The 22365-nt window shown below is 36.3% G+C and overlaps 1 protein-coding gene across 14 annotated transcripts in view; it reads right to left on the bottom strand.

Moving 5' to 3' along the window:
• The window catches only part of MIA2 (melanoma inhibitory activity 2), a 90728-nt gene that overhangs the window by 42832 nt on the left and 25531 nt on the right, over positions 1-22365 (bottom strand). For 8 of the 14 annotated variants that reach the window (XM_021073969.1, XM_021073975.1, XM_021074030.1 and 5 more), the window contains 10 exons: positions 18322-18441; positions 15955-15976; positions 15778-15866; positions 12223-12294; positions 9992-10102; positions 9031-9102; positions 8179-8283; positions 3886-4008; positions 2200-2308; positions 430-476 (listed from right to left, as the gene is read on the bottom strand). In XM_021073969.1, the coding sequence (XP_020929628.1) occupies positions 430-476; positions 2200-2308; positions 3886-4008; positions 8179-8283; positions 9031-9102; positions 9992-10102; positions 12223-12294; positions 15778-15866; positions 15955-15976; positions 18322-18441 (870 nt within the window). The other 6 variants (XM_021073967.1, XM_021073974.1, XM_021074004.1 and 3 more) reach the window with 2 other exon arrangements.

Here is a 22365-nt window from a genome sequence, read left to right as displayed (position 1 = left end):
GATCTATAAAGGCCAGGACACCACTACTAGGATGAAAAAGAGAAGGGATAAACCACAAGAAAATGAAGGTAGTATCTACTTCTCAAAATAAGACATGAGGCAATAGGGGATCAGCAAACACTGAGACCAGAGGATGAAGAATGCTCAAAAAAAAAAAGGAAGCATGAGAGAAAATATAGTATGTATTTTTAATATATTCCTTATCCAAAGAAATGAGTGCACACCTTGAAAAATCTTATTATGATAAATTCTAAAAATTAATAATATGAATTTCTAGTTATTAAAAAAAGAAAAAAGCAACTGAGGAAAATTCTGATCACTTATATGGCAACTATAAAATGGCCTTTAAAACAGTTACAAAGACAGATGGATTTAATCCATATCCTACTTCTTTCTCTATATTCTTTATACTTATGTAGTAATGCAAACCTTAGCAGCATGAATCAGCTTCTTCAAAGTTCCTTTTGGCAGAGTATCTACAGTGAAAGACAAAAACATAGCAATAAATTGAGGAAACAGTGCAATACCACAACAGACATTCAAATGATTTCATTAGTTCACTCAATTACAGCCTTATAATCCCTCTTCTTGCTATAATAAAGAATTCAGTATGAAGCAGAACAGTCTCAAACTTGCTCCAAGGAAGCTAAACAAAAAAAGCACTGGGAGGGCCATAGTGTCATCTAACAAGGTTCTTCACCACGAATTCCAAGAACAGAGTTATAACAAAGGTTTGGTATTCCCCTAAATCCAGCCTACAGTCTCAGTTATTCTTAGAATCCTTCAGCATACAAAATATGAGTGGAATTATATTCCAAATTAAAACTATATTAAAAAAGCATGAATTCTAAGTAGAAAAAGTATTATTTCTTACAAGATAAAGTAGAAAAGTATAAACAGAACTCTATGTATGTACTTTGGAATGTACTTTTCTCCCAACATATTTTTTTGTCCTTTTTTTTTTTTTTTTTTGGTTGTTGTTGTTGTTGTTGCTATTTCTTGGGCCGCTCCTGCGGCATATGGAGATTCCCAGGCTAGGGGTTGAATCGGAGCTGTAGCCACCGGCCTACGCCAGAGCCACAGCAACGCGGGATCCGAGCCGCGTCTGCAACCTACACCACAGCTCACGGCAACGCCGGATCGTTAACCCACTGAGCAAGGGCAGGGACCGAACCCGCGACCTCATGGTTCCTAGTCGGATTCGTTAACCACTGCGCCACTACGGGAACTCCTCTCCCAACATATTAATGTTACCATCAAAGAAAATCTTTTACAAATCACACTTCCTCCTTAATAAATTTGTTAATTATACATGGGATAGAGGGAGAGAAAAGAGAAAGGGCATAAAGGTCAGAAAGAACTATCACTGGCAGAAACTGGATGAGGATACGCGAGACCTCTCTATACGATTTTACAATTACCTGTGAGTCTATAATTATGTCATAGCATATGGAAGTTCCCAGGCCAGGGGTCAACTTGGAGCTACAGCTGCTGGCCTATGCCACAGCCTCAGCAATGCCAGATTCAAGCTGCTTCTGCAACCTGCACCACTGCTCACTGCAATGCCAGATCCTTAACCCACTGAGGCCAGGAATCGAACCTGCGGCCTCATGGATCCTAGTCGGGTTCATTACCACTGAGCTATGACGGGAACTCCAAGGTGTTCCTTTTTTAAGTCAAAGGAATTGGTCTGAAAACACACTAAGTGGCTATACTGAACATAATTCTGCTGAGTTTCCAGATGGCAATCAGCAATGGCAATATGAATTCGAGATGGCCTACATTAAAATACTGTAGCCATCTGAACCATCTACCTAAAGCAAAAAAAGTATCCTGAGACAATCATTTATCTAACACCCATTTTTCAAACTACTCACCTATCCATTGTAATTAGCTTACGGTTCAGAAAAACGGGCATGGAAATGACTAGGACGCAATGTGAAGGCTGCTATAATGTACAACATATAAAAAGAACAGAGGGAAGAGAGGCTGTAGGTTTGTCTGAGAGGATGAGAAAGATATACCATTAAAGGTGTTATCTCAGCTGAAATGTAACTATATGGATAGTGAGAGAGAGACAAGGTATTATACAAGTACATAGAGAACATGGTGCACATGGGAAACTAGAAAGGAAATACAAGAGCCATTATCATTTGCAGCAACAGAGGATGAGTCATGACTTAGATATTAAGTATGTACCATTTTCTGAATCATTCTTCATTTCCAAGTCCAAGTTATCATCATTTGTTATGTCTTCTCCAAGCACAGCAGACCAATCTTTCATCTTTAGCAAGCGCTCAGTCAGAGACTTGACATTTAGCAAAAGGGGGAAAAAAAAAGAGAGAGGGTCATGTCATATGCTAACGAATTTACAACTTTTGAATGTATAGTTGTAGTCCAAACATCAATCCACATTACTAACAGTTATATAGAGCTCTTCTGGTCCACCTGGCATAAAATACGTAAATACTCTCAAAAACTAACACTCTATTTAAACTCTGCAAGTGAAAAACCAAAGCAGGTTATTCCTAAATCAAATACAATACTTGATATGCCAATTTTTGCTAAATGTGTGACATGACTATCAAGGAACAAAACATTTTCTTATATGCTATTTCTCACTTGGCACAATAAGAATGGTCATTAACACGACAGTAAATTTCGTGTGGTCAAACAAATCCTCAAGTGAGGTACATGATATATGTGACAAGACCACCGATTTCAGATTTGATTTATTCAAGTAAACAACTACCTAAGGAGCTCAACTGACAAAGAAAAAATAGAAAATCGGAATTCGAACATTAGAGAATTTCCAACAGTATTTTTGAATTTTTTTTTTATAAAGGAAGATTTTCTTACACAAAAAGAATAAAATAGACTGTTCTATGTATTTCTGTGGAAGGACCCACCTAAAAACCCATTCTGCTCTACAATTTCCACCCTTCGATCTCCTCCCTCTTGAGAGTTCCAGGCACAAATATGATGGCCTACAGCTTTGAGAAGAGCTTGAGATTATCATCTCATTCTTGTTCTGTTAGGAAGAATCCCAAGTCCTTTAGTAAAGTAAGTTTAGGGGAAAAAAAATAAAACAATATGCCAAATTATGAGTACAATTCCTAAAAATGGAATCTCAAAAACATTTTTAGTAGCAAAAATAGCATAAATGTATAGCTTTCAAGATGACAACATCCACTTAACTGTTAAGATTGTTAGTTTTATATCTTATATCTTATTATTTAATACTCACACCTGAGTATCTGTTTGCAGCTTGAAAGCATAAGATTTAAAAGAACAGGTGGGAAAAAGCAGTAGGAGGGAGAGATAGGGAATAGGAAAAAAAGAAAAAAATCAACAAATCCTAAAATAATACCAATTATTTTATTCCTAATGGAGTCAAATTTCAATTAGATTTATTTAAAGTAATCACCTTTGTGAAAATCTAGCAGTTAATCTAGATATTAAAGATATTCAGCCAACACACATAACTTTGTCAAATTTCTAAAATACTTTTCACCCTCTTATCAACAACAAAAAAATGACAGTCTTAAGATAAAAGGTAAAAATCGAATATTCTTTGCCTTTTTTCATTAAATGCCTTGGCTAAAATACATAAAGGGGAGAAAAAGGACACATAGAATGTAAATACATATATATATATATATATATATACACACACACATATCACAAATCTACAAGCCTTCAAGGAGCATTTGGCAGCAAGGATAACAATACTGGTACAAACTAGAACATATGTCAAATAGTGTACCTCCTCAAATTATGCCAAATAAATTATCAAAATAAAGCTGCTAAAAACAAAATTTTTCAAGTTTCAGAATTAGTATAAAATTCTAGCTAACTCAGTCACTAAACCAGAGGGCCATTTACCTTAATCTGATTTTCTTTATCACACAGAACTTGTTCCACATGTGCTCTGGAGTCTTCAAATGTCATTTTCTGTTTATTAAGTTCATTCACTCGTTCTCTCCATTCTTCAGCTTCTTGTAAAAGCTAAAATTCAAACAGCACACAAAAAGAAAACCAACTCATCTCATCATATATAGGTAGGTTCACTTAACTTATGTATCTAAGGTACATCCTTAATAGAACCTCACAAAAGGAAAAGCAACTCATTATCTTATACTCATGTGTAGATGCATCTTATTTATATATCTAGGTGTTCCACTAATAAATATTATACAACACAATGTGTTAGTGAGAAGGGAAAGCAAAGGAAGGAAAGAAGGAGGAAAAGAGAAATGGAATGAGGAAAGAAGGGAAGGAAGAAAGAGCTCCTATTTTCAAAGAACTTTCAAAACAGGAGTAATGTAAAATAACAGATAAACATTCTTCAACAAATTACATAATAAATGTATATCAAATAAAAGGTTTTATGAGAGAAATGTATGTTATATATGCCTATTCCTTACCATCCCTTATAGCTCATATAACATGCCACACTTTGTATTAAAATCTGTTGTTTTTAATCATGTGCCAGTTTGTAGTTAACTAACCTTCAGAAATACCATTAAACTAGAAAAGATCAAATTTTGCATAAATAATCTTTTACTACATATACTTTTATAGGAGAGGACTTTCAGAACACAACATAAAAGGTTAAAGATCATTGTAAAAGGCAGACTACATAGTGCTTAAAAGCTTTGCAAATCAAAAAATAAATAAAATTTAAAAACAAGCAAGTACAGGGTTAGAAGATGCAAACTTTTACCAAGGATAAACAACAAAGCCCTACGGCATAGCACCAGGAACTATATCCAATCTCCTGGGACAGACCATGACGGAAGAGAATATAAGAAAGAATGTTTATGTATATGCATGTATGTATATATCCATATATCTGTATTTCTATACCTACATATTTTTAATATATATCTGCATCACTTTGCTGTATAGCAGAAAGTGGCACAACACTGCAAATCAAATATACTTTAATAAAAAAAAACAAACAGGTAATTAGAAAGGATTAATAACCTTAAACGGCAAAGAGCTCTTAGAAGTCAATGAGATTGCTGTATAGCACAGGGAACAATATATCTAATCACCTGTGTTGGAACATGATTGAGGATGTGAGAAAAAGAATGTATATATATGTACGACTAGGTCACTTTGCTACAGAACATTGTAAGTCAATGATAACAAAAAATTTTTTTAATAAATAAAAATGGAAACTCAAAAAAAAGTAAGAAAAAAAGACACCCCCATAAAAAAAGATGAAAAGAATAAGTAAACAATTTGCAAAAGAATCGGCCATATATATACTGGAAAAAAAAAAAAGGCCAAATTTATTTAATCTTTAAAACTCTATCAACTAGTAATTGTTGGGTTTCTATGCACACCTAAGACAATTGCTAGCACCACAAAAACGAATCCTTTTCCATGCATATAATAACACTGCCAGATAAAAATAAATGAGAATTAAAGAATACAACCTAGATTTGGTGATTAGGGAGTCTCTAGTGAGTTACTAAAGAGACTGCTACACAGAATGATGTATGATAAAGTAAAAGAAGGAGTGTATTAGAATGCGGAATCAATGAATATAGAATAGTTTATTTCAAGAACTTTTGTGATTAAAAAGGTGTTAGATAAAAGCAGCTGTAGTGTAAGACAGTTTGGAGTTCTTCTATGGTGCAGCAGGTTGGGTTTTGCTGCAGCACAGGTTTGGGTTTTGCTGTGGCACAGGTCTGATCCCCAGCCCAGAAACTTCCACGGGGCACAGCAAAAAAAAAAAAAAAGTCATTTTTGATTATAATATAGAAGATTTAATACAGGGTTTACCACCACTTTCTCCTAAAATCTACTAAGATGACAGACAGGAAAAAGAGGAAAGGTAATAAAGAAAACAATAGTTCTCCAAGTGAAAAGTGAAAAGAGATGCAAGCATGGTAAGATACTAGACAGAACCGAAATCTAAGGCAAAAGACAGAACAGTCTAAAAGGCTGATCTGAAACAACCCAGAAAGGCCCAAGACTTGGAGGCACAAGTACTAGGGTATAAGTAGAATGAAAAAAGGAGAACTGCTCAAAAGTCTGTACGTAGTTAGAAAATCCCCCGTTCTTCCTGCACATACATATGCACACGTTCCAATTCTCAATCCACTCCTCCCTCCCCCAAACCCCACAGTCTTTCACATGCATGCACACAGGCACGTGCACACACACACACACACACACACACACACATCTAGCAAAAGCCTGGAGGGTTAGTCTCTGGAGAACGGAACCTGAACTCTGGGACACATGACCCAGGTGAAGGTGTTCATAACACGTTGAAAACAAAAACATTAAGCAAAAGTTGACTTACTGAATAGTGAGATACCAGTCCCCATACTTGACTAAACTGGTTACCTCAATGTTGGCAAACAGGCTTATACCTCCCAAATGGAAACTGCAGAGGAGTCATCCCTACAGAAAATGGTCTTTGGATAACAACTGAGCATCCTCCAATAAAACACCCTAGGCAAGTTACCCTGTAGAAGGGCCCACAAGAAACACACACAGAGTTTTCAATTCAGTTTGGAGAGCTTCATTCTTAAATGAGCAAACACCAATGAATCGCCAAATAGCTGAAAAAAAGAAACTCTCAGATGTTAAGACATACACTAAAACAGAAAATAAACTTAAAGGAAACAAGGCAACTCAGGAAACTGAAAACCACATTAAAAAAGAGAGGAAAAAAAACCATAATGTTGTCAGCAAAGTAAGATACTGCATCCATGAAATCAGAAAAAGTCATAAGCAAAACAAAACTCTTACAAGGGAAAAATGCTGGAGAATACTAAATGAACAAAGGTTCCACAGACACAAAGAAAACCAAAAAAGACATTTTCAAATAATTTCATATATCATATAAAATATATCCAAAAAAGTAGGAAGTAATTCATTTAAATTTCCCAAAACTGAATCAAGAGCAGGAGTTTCCAGACTGAGAGTAGCCTACAAGTGTATAGAAAAAGACCCACATTAAGGCATATCATTATGAAATTTCAGAGAACTGGAAACAATGAAAGTGAAAAATATAAAAACTCACCAGAGGGGAAAAGAGTAGATCACAAAAAAGCTTTAGTGAACCAAATAGCATTTGACCTCTCAAAAGCAAAACTAGACAATGAAGACCTTAGTGGAGCAATCACGACAAAATTTCAAGAAAAAAAAATTCAACCCAGAAGATACCCAACCAAACTGTCAATAAGTATGAGGGAACAAGACATTCCAAGTTGTGTAAAAGTTACCTCCTATACCTCTTTCTCAGGAAGCTAATCAAAGGAATTAACCACATAAGAGCAAGTCTTAGACACAGAAAAGAGAAGATCTGACACAGAAGACAGACAACGGGAAGGATGGAGGTGAAGTGAAGTCTCAGGGCAAGAAAAGTACAGCAGACCTAGAGAATAAACTGGACCAGGAGGGTGGAAGACCCCAGGAAGGAATGCTTCAAAGAAAAAATGAAATCAGTAGATTAACCAAAGCATTTGAACACATAAATAAGATATTTATATAATCTCTAGAAGAGATGTATATGACTGAACTACAGATGAATTACAGATAGGTATAAAGGAAATGACAATTATTAACACTAGGGCAAATAAAATGTTGGGTGAAACAATATGTAATCAGAGCACATCATGCAGCTCAGTTGTAATATTTAGAAAATCATAAATAATATAATCACTAAAAAAAATTCTCACTGAAAAATTATCATTGTATTGGGAAAAGAGTGGAAGAGGAAATATACTTGAGTATGAGGCAGCATCTATACATGGAGGGGAAGAACAGGGTAAAAGATCCTCATTAGATCTGCTACCACCACTGCTTCTATATTTAAGCCCCAGATCCACAGCTACAATAACTCCCATGGTATTCTCTGGCCCTTCTTCAGTCCGGCTTTGAAGATTTGTTCTAAATGCCAATTGCTGTTATTATCAAAATGCTGAAAACGCCCTGGCTTACTTCCACTCCTGGGGGGAAGAGGAAGCCAGAAACACAGACCTCTGTAACCTACACAGAGACACCACAGGATAAATAAGAGATTGTCCTGCTCTTTTCTGGTCTCCAGAAAGAATCTACTCTTGAGCCCCCTACCATGGGTCAGTCACAAGTATGCCCAGTGCATTTATAATTACATACTCACAAGTTGAAGAGTCCCTTTACAGTACAAACCTGTTTCTGGCTTTCCTGAAGTTGGGAATTTTCACTCAAAGCATCTTTTATAGATATCTTAAGTCGTTCTTCATTCATTTGAAATATTTTGAAGGTTGTTTTGGCCTAAGTAAAATACAACATACTGAGACTATAACAATTAGTTTAACACAATAGCTCTTTTGAAAATACACTCCCTGAAACATGGAATTAAAATAAAAAACATACCAATTTCAATAGGAGAGGCAACGTGCTATAGTAGAAAAAAAGCCTGACCTAGAATCAAGGTCTAGTCATGGCTCTGGCAGTAACTTGCCACATGACCTTGGACAAATGATTTAACCTCTTGTAACCTTCTAGGCACTATGCAGCAAATTTTGTTACCTTTCTATTGTCTCTTGCCAGAATTTAAAATCCATGAGAGCTCTTCTATTTTGTCTTCTAACAGTAAGTGCCAATCACCTTAACAGTGACATAGCAATTAGCCTGATAAATATTGTCCAGTGAAAAAAATTAATTTTCCAGAGGTAACTTGTATTTTAAAAATATTATCTAGGAGTTCTAGCTGCGGCACAATGGGATCAGCAGCATCTCTGGAGTGCTAGAGATGCAGGTTTGATCCCCAGCCTGGCACACTGGATCAAGCATCCAATGTTGCCACAGCAGCTGCACAGATCACAACTGTGGCTTGGATCTGATCCCTGGCCCGGAAACTACACATGCTGTGGGGTGGACAAAAAAGAAAATAATTAAGTAATTAATTAAAAATAAATAAATATATATATATATGTCCTAATATTTTATCTTATTTTTTAATTATAAACATGTAAATTTAATTTTCAAAAACAGACCTACTAAATTAATTAAACTTACTTCAGATACTTGTGATTTGAGGGACTTTGATTCATCTTCTAAGGACTGTATCCTTTTTGAAATATCCACCATCTAAAAACAGACAGTATCAAACAATAAACAAGTATTTAATTAAACTCCTCCAAGTTCCAAGGTGCCACATATAACCTAACATTTTTTCTCAAAAAGTGAGGGCTCAAATTAGGAAATCTGCTCAGTCAAATGCTTAAAGCAATTTCATACAAATGTTACTTAACAATAGTATTTCATCTTTACTATTTCAAAACATTTAAGTTATATGGGCTCAAAAGAAGTCCACTAGGATATATCTTACTAAATAATCTCACACACATCAAGATCATTCTTAAAATAGATTTTAAAACAGAATGATTATAAATAAAGTTAAAATGTTCTTAACATGCTGAGTAATTAAAAAAAAAATCTGGAGTGCTGGTTGTGGCACAGCAGAAACGAATCTGACTAGGAGCCAAGAGGTTGCAGGTTCAATCCCCGGCCTTGCTCAGTAGGTTAAGGAAATGGCATTTCTGTGAACTGTGGTGTAGGTTGCAGACGCAGCTCAGATCCTAAGTTGCTATGGCTGTGGCGTAGGCCACCATTTGTAGCTCCGATTCGACCCCTAGCCTGGGAACCTCCATATGCCATAGGTGCGCCCTTAAAAAGAAAAAAAAAGAAAAAAAAAATCCACTATGTATGTGATTTTATGGGAGCTACTTCCACAGCACAAATTGAAAATTTCTACAGAAATATGCAAGAAATTTAACACGGTAAGAATAACCTCTAACAAATGAAAAGAGCTAGTGGATTTAGAAACTTTTATTCCTCACTTTACAGCTTCTGTATTCTTTGGATTTTTTTTTTTTTTTTTAACAGTGCATGTAGTACTTTAACCAATATCATATCTTTCTTTAAAAACTTAGTAACTTTCATTTTCCTACAGTTTCTTCAAACACAAAAGCCTTACCAATTCATCTTGTTCTGAATGTTTAGATTTCTCTTCTCTTAACTCTTTTTCTAGAAAGAGTATTTCATCCTCAAGCTCAGATTGAGAGTTAATCAGCTTTCCACAGAAGGCCTGAAAGAGGAATACAACTTCCTAAGATAGATATAAGAATTTCTGGTAAAGGTAAAATCATATGAGCACAATCAAAAATATATACTATATGTCAAGTAAGTCTAGTTTATGTATTTGTTCATTTTTATAACATTGAAATAACAGCAATTCTAGCAGGTGTCAGCAAACTTTCTCCATAGAAAGAGAGTAAATATTTAGGCTCACAGGCCTTGCAGTCTCTGTCCTAGCTATTCCAGTGGTATGCATATGTAGTGAGAAAGTGAATATGTAAATTAATAAGCATCATTGTGTTTTGAAAAATTTATTTACAATAGAAAGTAGAGAGCCCAGAGTCTAGTTTGCCAACTTCTGCTCTAAAGTATTATAAAAGAAACAATTCCAATTTAAAATAATTAAAGACAATAAAAAATAAACTTAACAATCAAGATTGCTTCGTAATAATATTCTATACTGAACTAAGACTTACATTCTGTGAACTTTTTAACCTAAAATGATTAGCTATTGGATTACTCCAATTGGATTTTAAAATGCTGTAATAAACATACCTCTGATATTTGTGATCCTTCAACAAACTTGTTAAAAAAAATAAACCAAAAGAATCACAGAATTTAGTGCAGGCCAAAATAAAAATAGAAAAAGTACATACTGTATTATAGTGGTTAAAAAACTTATTTACATATATTACCCCAAATTTGTCTATCTGATTATATGAATTCTCCAACTTGAATCAAAATTGTTTCTATTTCATCTACAGATTCAAATATCAATTTTTTTAAACTGTATCACATTACGGTTCATATGGATGATATTATCAATTTTGGAAATAAACACTTATGTTTTAAAAATTACTAAAATAAGAGAAAAACTTTCAAAATGTTCATTTTAAAGCCAAAATTCAACTAATTTTACTGCCAGATTATGTAAATTCAATGCCTGAGAATAGATTGGTCTGTTTTATTTATCCATACCACCACAAAGCATGAGTAAATATTTCTGCCCTCCAGTTTTTGCTTCTTTTAGCATGCTAAAGTCCTTATAAAATTCTATTTTGATCATTCTAATAAATAACTGACAGGACTAAAACAGAGAAATCAACAAAATATAACAATTTGATTCAGTTATTGAGGTAACATATTAATAGGTAACAGATGAAGAAAAAAGATTAAGAACTTAATTTCATTTGGAATTCAATTATTAACTTTCTTTGGATTCTACTCTGAAATTCTGATTCATGATACACAGGCTTTCTGATGACTATAGAAACCTGTGATTGAAAACTTCCAAGGTGAACTAACTGAACATGTCCACCAATGGTACAACGTTCATTGTTTTCTATGTTAATATTAGTATGCTTTTTACATATTTTTACTTTCATTTGTAAACAGTAGAAAGGCGCTCTTCTTACTTACCCTGATCTGTCACAGCTTAGCTAAATGACTAATTATCATACTTTCCTTCCTTCCTATTAGCCAAATCACACCTGGCTCAGGAGAGCCGACTCTGTGTATCTCCTCCAAAATACACATTCAGTGGCATCATTTTGGGACCTTGAAACTGGTGAGAGTAGTAATATTTACATAACAGAACTCAGCAAATGCTACAAATAAGGGCTCCTGCTTTTTAGAGAGCCAGCCATTAAACATTCACCAGCACACCTCTGTATGTAATGTAAATCTCTGGTCTAATTCTAATCAGCTCCCAATATATTGGGATGCGGTAAAGGCAAGTACTGCCTCAATTTACTTAAGTTATTGTTGCCAACTATTCCTAAATTTATGAAAGAGAATCCTACTTTCCTTCCTGGAGCAAAATGAGTCAAAAAAGGAATGGTAACCTTAATACATTTTCTAGGAATAAAGAGCTTCTATATAGCCCTAGATTCCAGTGAACTGAATATGCTACACTCAAAATACATTATCAACAAGAGCTTAAATTTTTAAAATATCTTATGCTACCTACTAATATTCTATTTCCTATAATTTTTTCTTTAAGTTTTAACATCCAAAGACACTTTCATATTTACTTTAAAACTGTTTTGAGAAGATACATTTCTTTTAAAGTTTATGATATTTAGTAAGAATCTTTCTTCCAATTTTTGTAATTATACTTTTTGTTTTTACCTCCAAACTTTGTGCTTCTGTTGATTCCTTCTCAAAGCTGGCATCCTTTAAAGATGACTCTAATCCTTCATACTGAAAGAAAGCAACACTGTAAATAAAAGCTCTAAAAGTTGTATTCCAAACTACACCTGCCTAATGACCCACCAATTCCAGGAGAAGCAACAGTAAATCGGAGTTCCCATCATGGTGCAGCAGCAACAAATCCAACTAGGAACCATGAGGTTGCAGGTTCTATCCCTGGCCTCGCTCAGTGGGTTAAGGATATGGCGTTGCCGTGAGCTGTGGTGTAGGTCACAGATGCGGCTCAGATCTGGTGTTGCCATGGCTTTGGCAAGGCCAGTGGCAACAGCTCCGATTCAACCCCTAGCCTGGGAAACTCCATGCCATGGGTGCGACCCTAAAAAAAGACAAAAGACAAAAAAAAAGAAGCAACAGTAAATCCTCCCCACATAAAGATAATACTACCCACAGCTTCAAAGTTGTGCTCTTACTGATACTCAACATGAAATAACCTAACATTCAAGAAAACAAAATCTGACTGAAAACCAAAAGAAAAAATGAGCAAGCGAAGCAGACTCTTGGAAGGTACAGCTAGAATAGCTCTCCTTTAGATGTTAAAATAAGTGTAATATTTAAAGGAACTAAAAGACAATCCTGAACCAGAGAAAGAACTACAAAAAGAGCCACACTGATACTTTAGAACTGAAAAAGGCAATAAATGAAATTTAGATCTCAATACATGACTTAAGAGATGAACAAACATAGACAAGACAATAAATTGGAAGCCAGATCAGAAGAAAATATCCAGCTAGTCACAAAGAGGCACATTTTGTATGATTCCATTTATATGAAGTGGAATCCAGAGCAGGCAAGTTTATAGAAACAGAAAGTAGATGTTGTCTAGTGCTTGGGAGTAGGGGATACTACATGAAGACTGATAGCTAAGGGGTGCAGGGTTTCTTTTCAGAGTTAAAAAACATGTTCAAAAATTTATTGTGGAAGAGTTCCCCTTGTGGCTCAGCAGAAAGGAACCCGAGTAGTATCCATGAGGATGTGGGTTTGATCCCTGGCCCTGCTCAGTGGGTTAAAGGATCCGGCATTGCCATGAGCCTTGGTATAGGTTTGTGGCTGAGGCTGTGGCCGGCAGGTGGAGCTCAGATTCCACCCCTAGCCTGGGAACTTCCATATGCCACAGGTGTGGCCCTAAAAAGCAAAACAACAAAAAACAAAAAAACAAATAAAAAAACTATTGTCATGATGGATATACAACTCTGTGAATATACTAAAAGCCTTTCATTTGTATACTTTAAATAGGTGAACTGTATAATAATATGAATTAAATCCCTACAAAGCTGTTAATGAGAAAACTATACTATTTATAATGGACAAAAATCATCAGCTACCAAGGAATAAACTAAGAAAAAATAAGCAAGACCTCAACACAAAAATGTATAAACATGAACAATACTAAGAGAATTTTTAAAAGATATATAAATAGAGGGATATACCATAGTTCATGAATAAGGAGTAAACATTAGAAATATAAATTCTCTCCAAATTAATCTATATACTCAATGCAATCCCAAATTCCTAATAGGCTATATGCACATGTACATGTATAAATTGATGAAGTGATTTAAACTTTATATGAAAAGGCAAAGTGCCAAGATAATCAAGACAATCTTGAAAAACAAACTTGGAAGTTTATACTGTCAAATATAAAGACTTGGAGTTCCGGTCGTGGCACAGTGGTTACACATATCCGACTAGGAACCATGAGGTTGCGGGTTCGATCCCTGGCCTTGCTCAGTGGGTTAAGGATCCGGCATTGCCGTGAGCTGTGGTGTAGGTTGCAGACACAGCTCGGATCCCACGTTGCTGTGGCTCTGGCATAGGCTGGCGGCTACAGCTCCAATTCGACCCATATATATATATATAAAGACTTGCTAAGTAGGAGTTCCCATCGTGGCACAGCAAAAAATTAATCTGACAAGGAACCATGAGGTTGTGGGTTCAATCCCTGGCCTCACTCAGTGGGTTAATGATCCGGCATTGCTGTAAGCTGTGGTGTAGGTCGCAGATGTGGCTTGGATCTGGCATGGCCGTGGCTGTGGCATAAGCCAGCAATTGTAGCTCTGATTAGACCCCTAACCTGGGAACCTCCATATGCTGAGGGTGTGGCCCTAAAAAAAAGCAAAGTAAATTTTTAAAAGCATGATACCGGTGCAAGAATATAAAAAAAAATAGATCAAGAGAACACAAGATATCATAGAAACAGATTCAGATATATACAGTCACAGCAATAGTGATTTAAGAAGATAACACTACAGAACAAATGGAAAAGATGGTCTTTTAATAAATGGTACTGGTTAATTCAACAGCCATATGAAAAATATTGAATACTGACCACCAAATCACACCATCACAGAATTAGTTCCAGATGGATTAAAGACTGATTCATTTGGAACTGAACTGTTTCCTCTCAAAATTTATATGTCAAAGCCCCAATACCTCATAATGTGACTGTATCTGGAGATAGGCTCTTTAAAGTTCATGAAGTTAAAATAAGCCTCCTGGATTCAGATGGGCCCTAATTCAGTCTGACTGGTGCCCTTACAAAAAGAGGCATTTTGAACACACAGAGAGACACCAGAAATATGCACTTGCACAGAGGGAAGACAACATAAGGAAAGAGCAAGAAGATGGCCATTTACAAGTCAAAAAGAGAGACCTCAGAAGAAACCAAACCTGCCAACACCGTCAATCTGGACCTCTGGCCTCCAAAACTGTGGAAAAAATTAATTTCTATGCAAGTCATCCAGTCTGTGGTATTGTTTTAAGGCAGTCCTAGCAAACTAATACAAAGACTAAATGAGAAAAGTAAAAAAATAAAGTTTCTAAAAGATAACACAGAAGAATATCTGTGTATTCAGTAGACAAATTTTAAGTAGGAAACAAATAGCAGTCATACAAAAAAAGACTGACAAATTAGACTATATTAAAATTAATAACTTCTGCTTACCAAGACATCATCTGAAATAAAAAGGCAAACCACAGCACAGAAGAAGCAATTTGCAATACATGTATCTTACAAAAGACATACCCAAAATATTAAAAAATCCTATGGAACAAAAGTAAAAAGAGGAAGTGCCTGTGAGCACAGCAGGTTAAGGATTTGGCGTTGTCGCTGCTGCAGCACCAGTTCAATCCCTGGCCCTGGAATTTCCACATGCCATGACTGGGACCAAAAAAAGGAGGGGAAGGAAGATAACTATAAATATAAAAATGTGAAGGAAAAAAAAAACCTCAACTACACAACATGACAAAAAGGATATCCAAGTGGTCAATAGACATATAAAGAGGTGCCTAACCTCATTAGTCAGGGAAATGAACACTGACTGTAAAATTATTGAGATTAGTAATATGAAAGCAACTGAACTTTCATACTTAGCAAACAAAACATTAATAATCTTGAGCTTACACAGAAGTAACTGTATCAAAAAGTATAAAGCCCTGTGATTCTAGCATAAATTCAACACTTACAAAATGTCTTACCTCCTTTTGAACAAGGCTAAATTTTTCAAGAAGTTTACATTTCTCTTCAATTAGTGCAGAAAGTTCTGCAGCAAGCTTTTTCTCTCGTCCTGAAAAGAGTTAATGTTATCATGTTTATAAATTTATTTATCAACAAAGATGAAATTTAAAATAGAAAAAAAGAAAAAAAAAGCTTACCCACATAAAGTCGGCTTCTAACCTGAAAGAAATTTGTAACAAAAATTACATTAAAACAAATATACATTTAAGCAAATATAATTTATTGAATTCTACTGCCAACTGAAAAACAATAGCTTTCTTATTGGGTTAGCATAAACTTAAGTTAGCCATAAAGCATTCTATCTCCAATGAGAAAAATTCCTCATATTGAAGATTCACATTGTGTATTAGCATATTAAAGCCTCTGAAGTAAGTTTACCTTAAAGATACCTGTTACATTTCATTTAGCCCCCTAATCCTCAAACATATTTGACCCTAAAACAAACTACTTAAGTACATCTCTGCCAGTATTAATCCCAAAATAACAGTTTGAGGAGTTCCTATTGTGGCTCAGTTGGTAACAAACGTGACTAGTAACCATGAGGATATAGGTTTGATCCCTGGCCCTGTGAGCTGTGGTGTAGGTCGCAGATGCTGCTCAGATCCCTCGTTTCTGTAGCTGTGGTGTAGGCCAACAGCTACAGCTCCAATTCAACCCCTAGCCTGGAAACGTCCATATGCCACAAGTGTGGCTCTTAAAAAAAAAAAAGAAAAAAAGACAAAATAACATTCTGAAAAATGTTACCATGGGGTCAGAGATCTGCTGACTAAAGTAAAAAATATATATATACATCTTTTTCTTCTTTAATCTCTCTCTCAAGTAATAAAGAAAAAGTTCCATTTACAAGGGGATCAGGCTTAGGGCTAAGGTAATCTAAGTAGAAAAAACAATGTGGACTTAAATCATCTACAAAAGATATACGGGAATAAAATTAAAATAAATAAGATTTAAAAGTCAAAGCATAGCATAACAGGTATAGAAGAGGAACGATTGGTGAACTCAAACACCAGATTCAGAAACCAAAATTTAACAGTAAAACATAAATGGAGTTCCTGTCGTGACTCAGTGGAAATGAATCTGATTAGTATCCATGAGGATGCAGGTTCAAACCTTGGCCTTGCTCAGTGTGTTAAGGATCAGATGTCACCGTGAGCTGCGGTGCAGGTTGCAGATGCAGCTTGGAACCAGCATGGCTGTGGCTGTGGCTGTGGCACCAGCTACAGCTCTGATTCAACCCCTAGCTGGGAATCTCTATATACTGCAGATGTGGCCCTAAGAAGACAAAAAAAAGTAACAGTAAACCATTAAAAAAAAGGAAAACAAAATTTAAGAGATATTGAAGTCAGAAGTAGAAGAGCTAACATCTTAAATAATACTCCCAAAGAGAAAAAAAATTCCCAGAATTAAAAAAGATAAATAGGGCTCATATTTAAACATTTAAGAGAATTCTAAACAAATATAAAGTCAAACCTAAACATATTATATTGAAATAAGAATATCATATTAAAACCTTCCACAGAGAGAAGATCACTTACAAATGAGTAAGAATCGCACTGACATTACTTTTCAATACGTAACATTAGATGTAAAAAGACAAGGAAATAAGGGTTTTAAAATATTAAAAGGATAAAACTTTGGACCTAGAATACTTATGTCTAACAAATTCCACTCCAGCATGAGGACTTCATTCAAACATCCTCAAGCATTCAAAAGATTTGCTACACAAAGACTGACACTAAAAACAGTCTAGAAAGAAGTATTAAAATAAGAAAAAAAATTAAATCCAGGAGATCTAGCAAAAGATACGTCAATTGAGGGTGATGAGACATCTTAGTAATATTTGTTGTCGCCTTGAGGGATAGAGAAGGGGTGGAGGAGAAAGTAAAAAAACAAAGAAAAGGAAAAGAGAAATATTTTTATAACCCAAATTCTCAATTATACTGATATGCAAAGAGGGTCAGAAAGTCAAAGACACCAAGGGACATGAGCGTATGCTAAATAATGTTCTTGTCTCCTTAGAAGGAAAATTTACTTACGAATATAGAAAGAACTGAAAAGACACATATTAAAAGTATAACAAATTAGGAGTTCCCGTCATGGCAGAGTTGTTAATGAATCCGACTAGGAACCATGAGGTTGCAGGTTCGGTCCCTGGCCTTGCTCAGTGGGTTAAGGATCTGGCGTTGCCGTGAGCTGTGTTGTAGGTTACAGAAACATCTTGGATCCTGAGTTGCTGCGGCTGTGGCGTAGGCGGCAGCTGCAGCTCCAATTCGACCCCTAGCCTGGGAACCTCCATATGCCACGAGTGCAAACCCAAAAAGCGGAAAAAAAAAAAAAAGAATTCCTCTAAATGCATATTCAGTGTCTAGTAGCCACACATTAACATAAGCAGCATGCATAATGATAAACTAACCTACTTCCTTAAAACAAAAGATGTTCCTCACATTACTTGTTCAACATGAAGACAGAACATTCTCTTAGCATATGCAGCATTGTCTACTTACTGATCGAAAACTTCTCCACAAAAACAAGACAACGGCAAAGAGTCCAACAATAGTTGCACATATCACCACTTCCCATGGAAAACCATGGAAATTCATATCTTCAGGCAATGCTGCCACGACCTTCAAGACAAAGAAAATTAATTTCTTAAAAATATATTTTTGATAAAAAGTGTTGATTATGAATTGTGATACACTGAATTTCCATGTCCCCCACAACCCCAAAATTCCTGTGTTGAAACCTAATCCCCAATGTGATGGTATCTGGAAGTAGGGCCTTTTGGAGGTGACTAGGTCATATGAGTAGAGCCCTCATAAATGGGATTAGTGACCTTACAAAAGAAACTCCAAGAAGCTTCTCCCTGGCCTTGCTCAGTGGGTTAAGGCTCCGGTGTTGCTGTGAGCTGTCGTGTAGGTCACAGAGGAGGCTTGGATCCCGAGTTGCTGTGGCTCTGGTGTAGGCCGGCGGCCACAGCTCCGATTCAGTCCCTAGCCTGGGAACCTCCATACGCTGTGGGTGCAGCCCTAAAAAGCAAAAAAAAAAAAAAAAGAGAGAGAGAGAGAGAGAGAAAGAAAGGAAGGAAGAAACTCCAAGAAGCTTCCTTGACACTTTTACCAATGTAAGGCTATAATGAGAAGACTATGAACCAGAAGTGTGCCCTCACCAGATACCAGATCTATGGCACCTTTATCTTGGTATTTCCAGCCTCCAGAACTGTGAGGAAAATGTTTGTTGTTTAAGACACCCAGTTTGTGGTATTTTTGTTATAGCAGCCCCAAGAGACTAAGACACAAACATAAGAACAAGTTTACATATAAACACTAGTAACACCCTTCCCATGAAATGGGCTACCAGACTACCACCAAACAGAAGGTAATGGAGAATATTTTTCTGGCAATTTCAACCACTATCATCAAGTGATAAAGGACAGTAGGATGGTGAATTGCAATGATTTTCAAACTAAAGTTCTATAGGGATCCCTCCGAGCTTCTGAACATGAGGATAAGAGAAGGCCAAAGAAAGAAGCTGAATCAGGTGTTCTTTCCCTGATTCAACCACTTTAGGCTTTCCCCACAGAGTATACTGGTTTCCGAACGGGAAGGAATAAAAAGAAAAAAAAAAAAAAAAAAGAATCTGCTGCTTCACAAAAAAAAAAAAGAATCTGCTGCTTCACAAAAAAAAAGTCTGAAAACCACTGATGAAAACTTGGGTTTAGAATTTGAATCCCTCTACCCTACCTCTGTGGCTTCCTTCTCTTATCTGTCATGGGTGCTGTTTGAACATAGAGAACAGGTCAATGAAGGTTAACTTTCTATTGTTCCTTCTCCAAAGACCATGATCCTGTAACCATGGCCTCCCCACATTACTTCCTTGCCTAGCAAGTCTTCAGCACAAAATAGCTTAAGGCTTTTGCAGTTGTTTCTTTGAATTTCATCTTTCTCTGGGTCTGTTATTCATTGTCATCCAGTGGGGTTGTTTTTCCTGTTACCAGGCCCCACATATTACTCAATCACATAAAAAGGAGAAGGGCAAGAGAAAAAAAGATTTTTTAATGAACAACCTCAAATGTGATCAGGTTTGATTCTTTCCAAGAGTCAACCCAAAACCTCTATGGCAAATACTCTCTTTTTGGGCCTTTTCTATCTAGAAAAACATCCTTTAAATGTCCATTCTCTTCTCCAAAATCTTTCTTATAACTCTGATCCATACACAAACTCTTCCAAAATGCTATCTGTAGTTCATTAACATGTATTAAATAAACCTGATTATACCTCTTCGAAAAAAAAAAAAAAAAACCCTTAACCCTGGTCTGGCCTCTGCCTCACCCTACATTACCCCAGTTACCAGCTCATGGAATTGTGACATCACTAGAAACAACCAATGATTTAAAAAAAAAAAAAAATGTATTTCTGCCTCTGACAAAAAGAGGCACTTGACACAATACTGGGAAGAAAAGAAGCTTTCTTACAGCTTACATATTTTCCAACCATCCTAGCTTCAGCTAACTATGTCAAAACATAAAATGCACATCACGGAGTTCCCGTCATGGCGCAGCGGTTAACGAATCCAACTAGGAACCATGAGGTTGCGGGTTCGGTCCCTGGCCTCGCTCAGTGGGTTAAGGATCCAGCGTTGACGTGAGCTGTGGTGTAGGTTGCAGACGCGGCTCGGATCCCGCGTTGCTGTGGCTCTGGTGTAGGCCAGTGGCTACAGCTCCTACAGCTCCAGATTCGACCCCTAGCCTGGGAACCTCCATATGCCGCGGGAGTGGCCCAAAGAAATAGCAAAAAGACCAAAAAAAAAAAAAAAAAAATGCACATCACTTCAAAAATCTAATAATCAATATAACTTCTTTAAAACACTGTAACACTTTAAGAGACAATTCTAAAAGCATCTCTCAAACATGTAATTATCTTTAGTATAGTGATATTTCTTAAATCCAACAGCATTTTATTAGTCCTTCTATTCTAAAAGGAGACGGTAAACTCCAGTTAAAGCCTTGAGCTGATAGAATCTGATGGAATCCACTGGACTGAGCATTAGTAAAGAATCTGAGTCTCAAGAATTCATCTCAAATCCATTGCTCTAGTCTTAATTATGTTGGTTTTCTCATGGAGATCTTCACCCTTCAATTTTAACTATAATATAAAACCTTATCAGAGTTCCTGTTGTGGCTCGGCAGTATCGAACCTGACTAGGACCCATGATGATTCGTGTTTGATCCCTGGCCTCACTCGGTAGGTTAAGGATCTGGCATTGGGGTGAGCTGGTGTAGGTCACAGACGTGGCTCAGATTCCAAGTTGCTGTGACTGTTGCTGCAGGCCAGCAGCTGCAGCTCCAGCTTGGGAACCTCCATATGCTGGGGGTGTGGCCCTAAAAAAAAAAGATTAAGGAGTTCCCGTCGTGGCACAGCGGTTAACGAATCCGACTAGGAACCATGAGGTTGTGGGTTTGGTCCCTGGCCTTGCTCAGTGGGTTAAGGATCCGGCGTTGACGTGAGCTGTGGTGTAGGTTGCAGATGCGGATCCTGCGTTGCTGTGGCTCTGGCGTAGGCTGGTGGCTACAGCTCCGATTCAACCCCTAGCCTGGGAACCTCCATATGCCACGGGAGCGGCCCAAGAAATAGCTAAAAAAAAAAAAAAAAAAAGTCACCGTCCAGAAAGTTAAAATTAAACAGCCTATGGAATGGGAGAAAATATTTGCAAATTATATACCTGATAAGGGCCTATTATCCTGAATATATAAAGAACCCTTATGATTTCAGAAATAAAAAGACAAATAATCCAATTTTTTTAAAAGGACAAAAGAACTAAAAAGATATTTCTCCAAAGAGACACAAATCGTCAATAAGTACATATAAGGCTGCTCAACATCATTAGTCATTAGAGAGCAACAAACAAAACCACAATGAGTTACCACTTTAACACTCGTTAGGGTGGCTACTTGGGAAAAAAAAAAGTGTTGGAGAAGAAGTGGGAAATTAGATCCTCATAAACTGCTGGAGGGGATGTAAAATGGTGCAGCATCTGCGGTAAACAATTAGGCAGTTGCTCACAAAGTTAAACATACAGTAGATATGGCCCAGTAGTTCTACTTCTAGGTATATACCCAAGAGAACTGAAAACATTCATTAGAAAAACTTGTACTTGAGTGTCCACAGCAGCATTCTTCATAATAGTCAAAAAGTGCAACAACCCAAATATCCATTATACTATGAACGAATACTCAAAATGTGGTATATTTAGACAATGAAATATTTTTTTGTACCTATGGTCCAGTATGCACTTCTGTTTCTTCTCTGGGCTATGTTTTTGTCTTCTCTCCCTTAACAGACAGTATGACACCAGTGGGCCAGACTATATCTTGATCCATTTAGGATCTCCATACAACTGTCATCTATATTTCATTTATACACATATAAAATCGCTAGACACATTATGGTTGAATAATGAATACCATGGCAACAGAACGTTTTAATGTATGTAATAAGAAACCAGTAATCCTAACTGCCTCAATACTTGGAGCTGTTGACATTTTTAAACAC

Source organism: Sus scrofa, chromosome 1 (assembly GCF_000003025.6).
Source record: "Sus scrofa isolate TJ Tabasco breed Duroc chromosome 1, Sscrofa11.1, whole genome shotgun sequence".
Classification (NCBI taxonomy): Eukaryota; Metazoa; Chordata; class Mammalia; order Artiodactyla; family Suidae; genus Sus; species Sus scrofa.
This window is presented reverse-complemented; position numbering and strand designations above follow the sequence as displayed.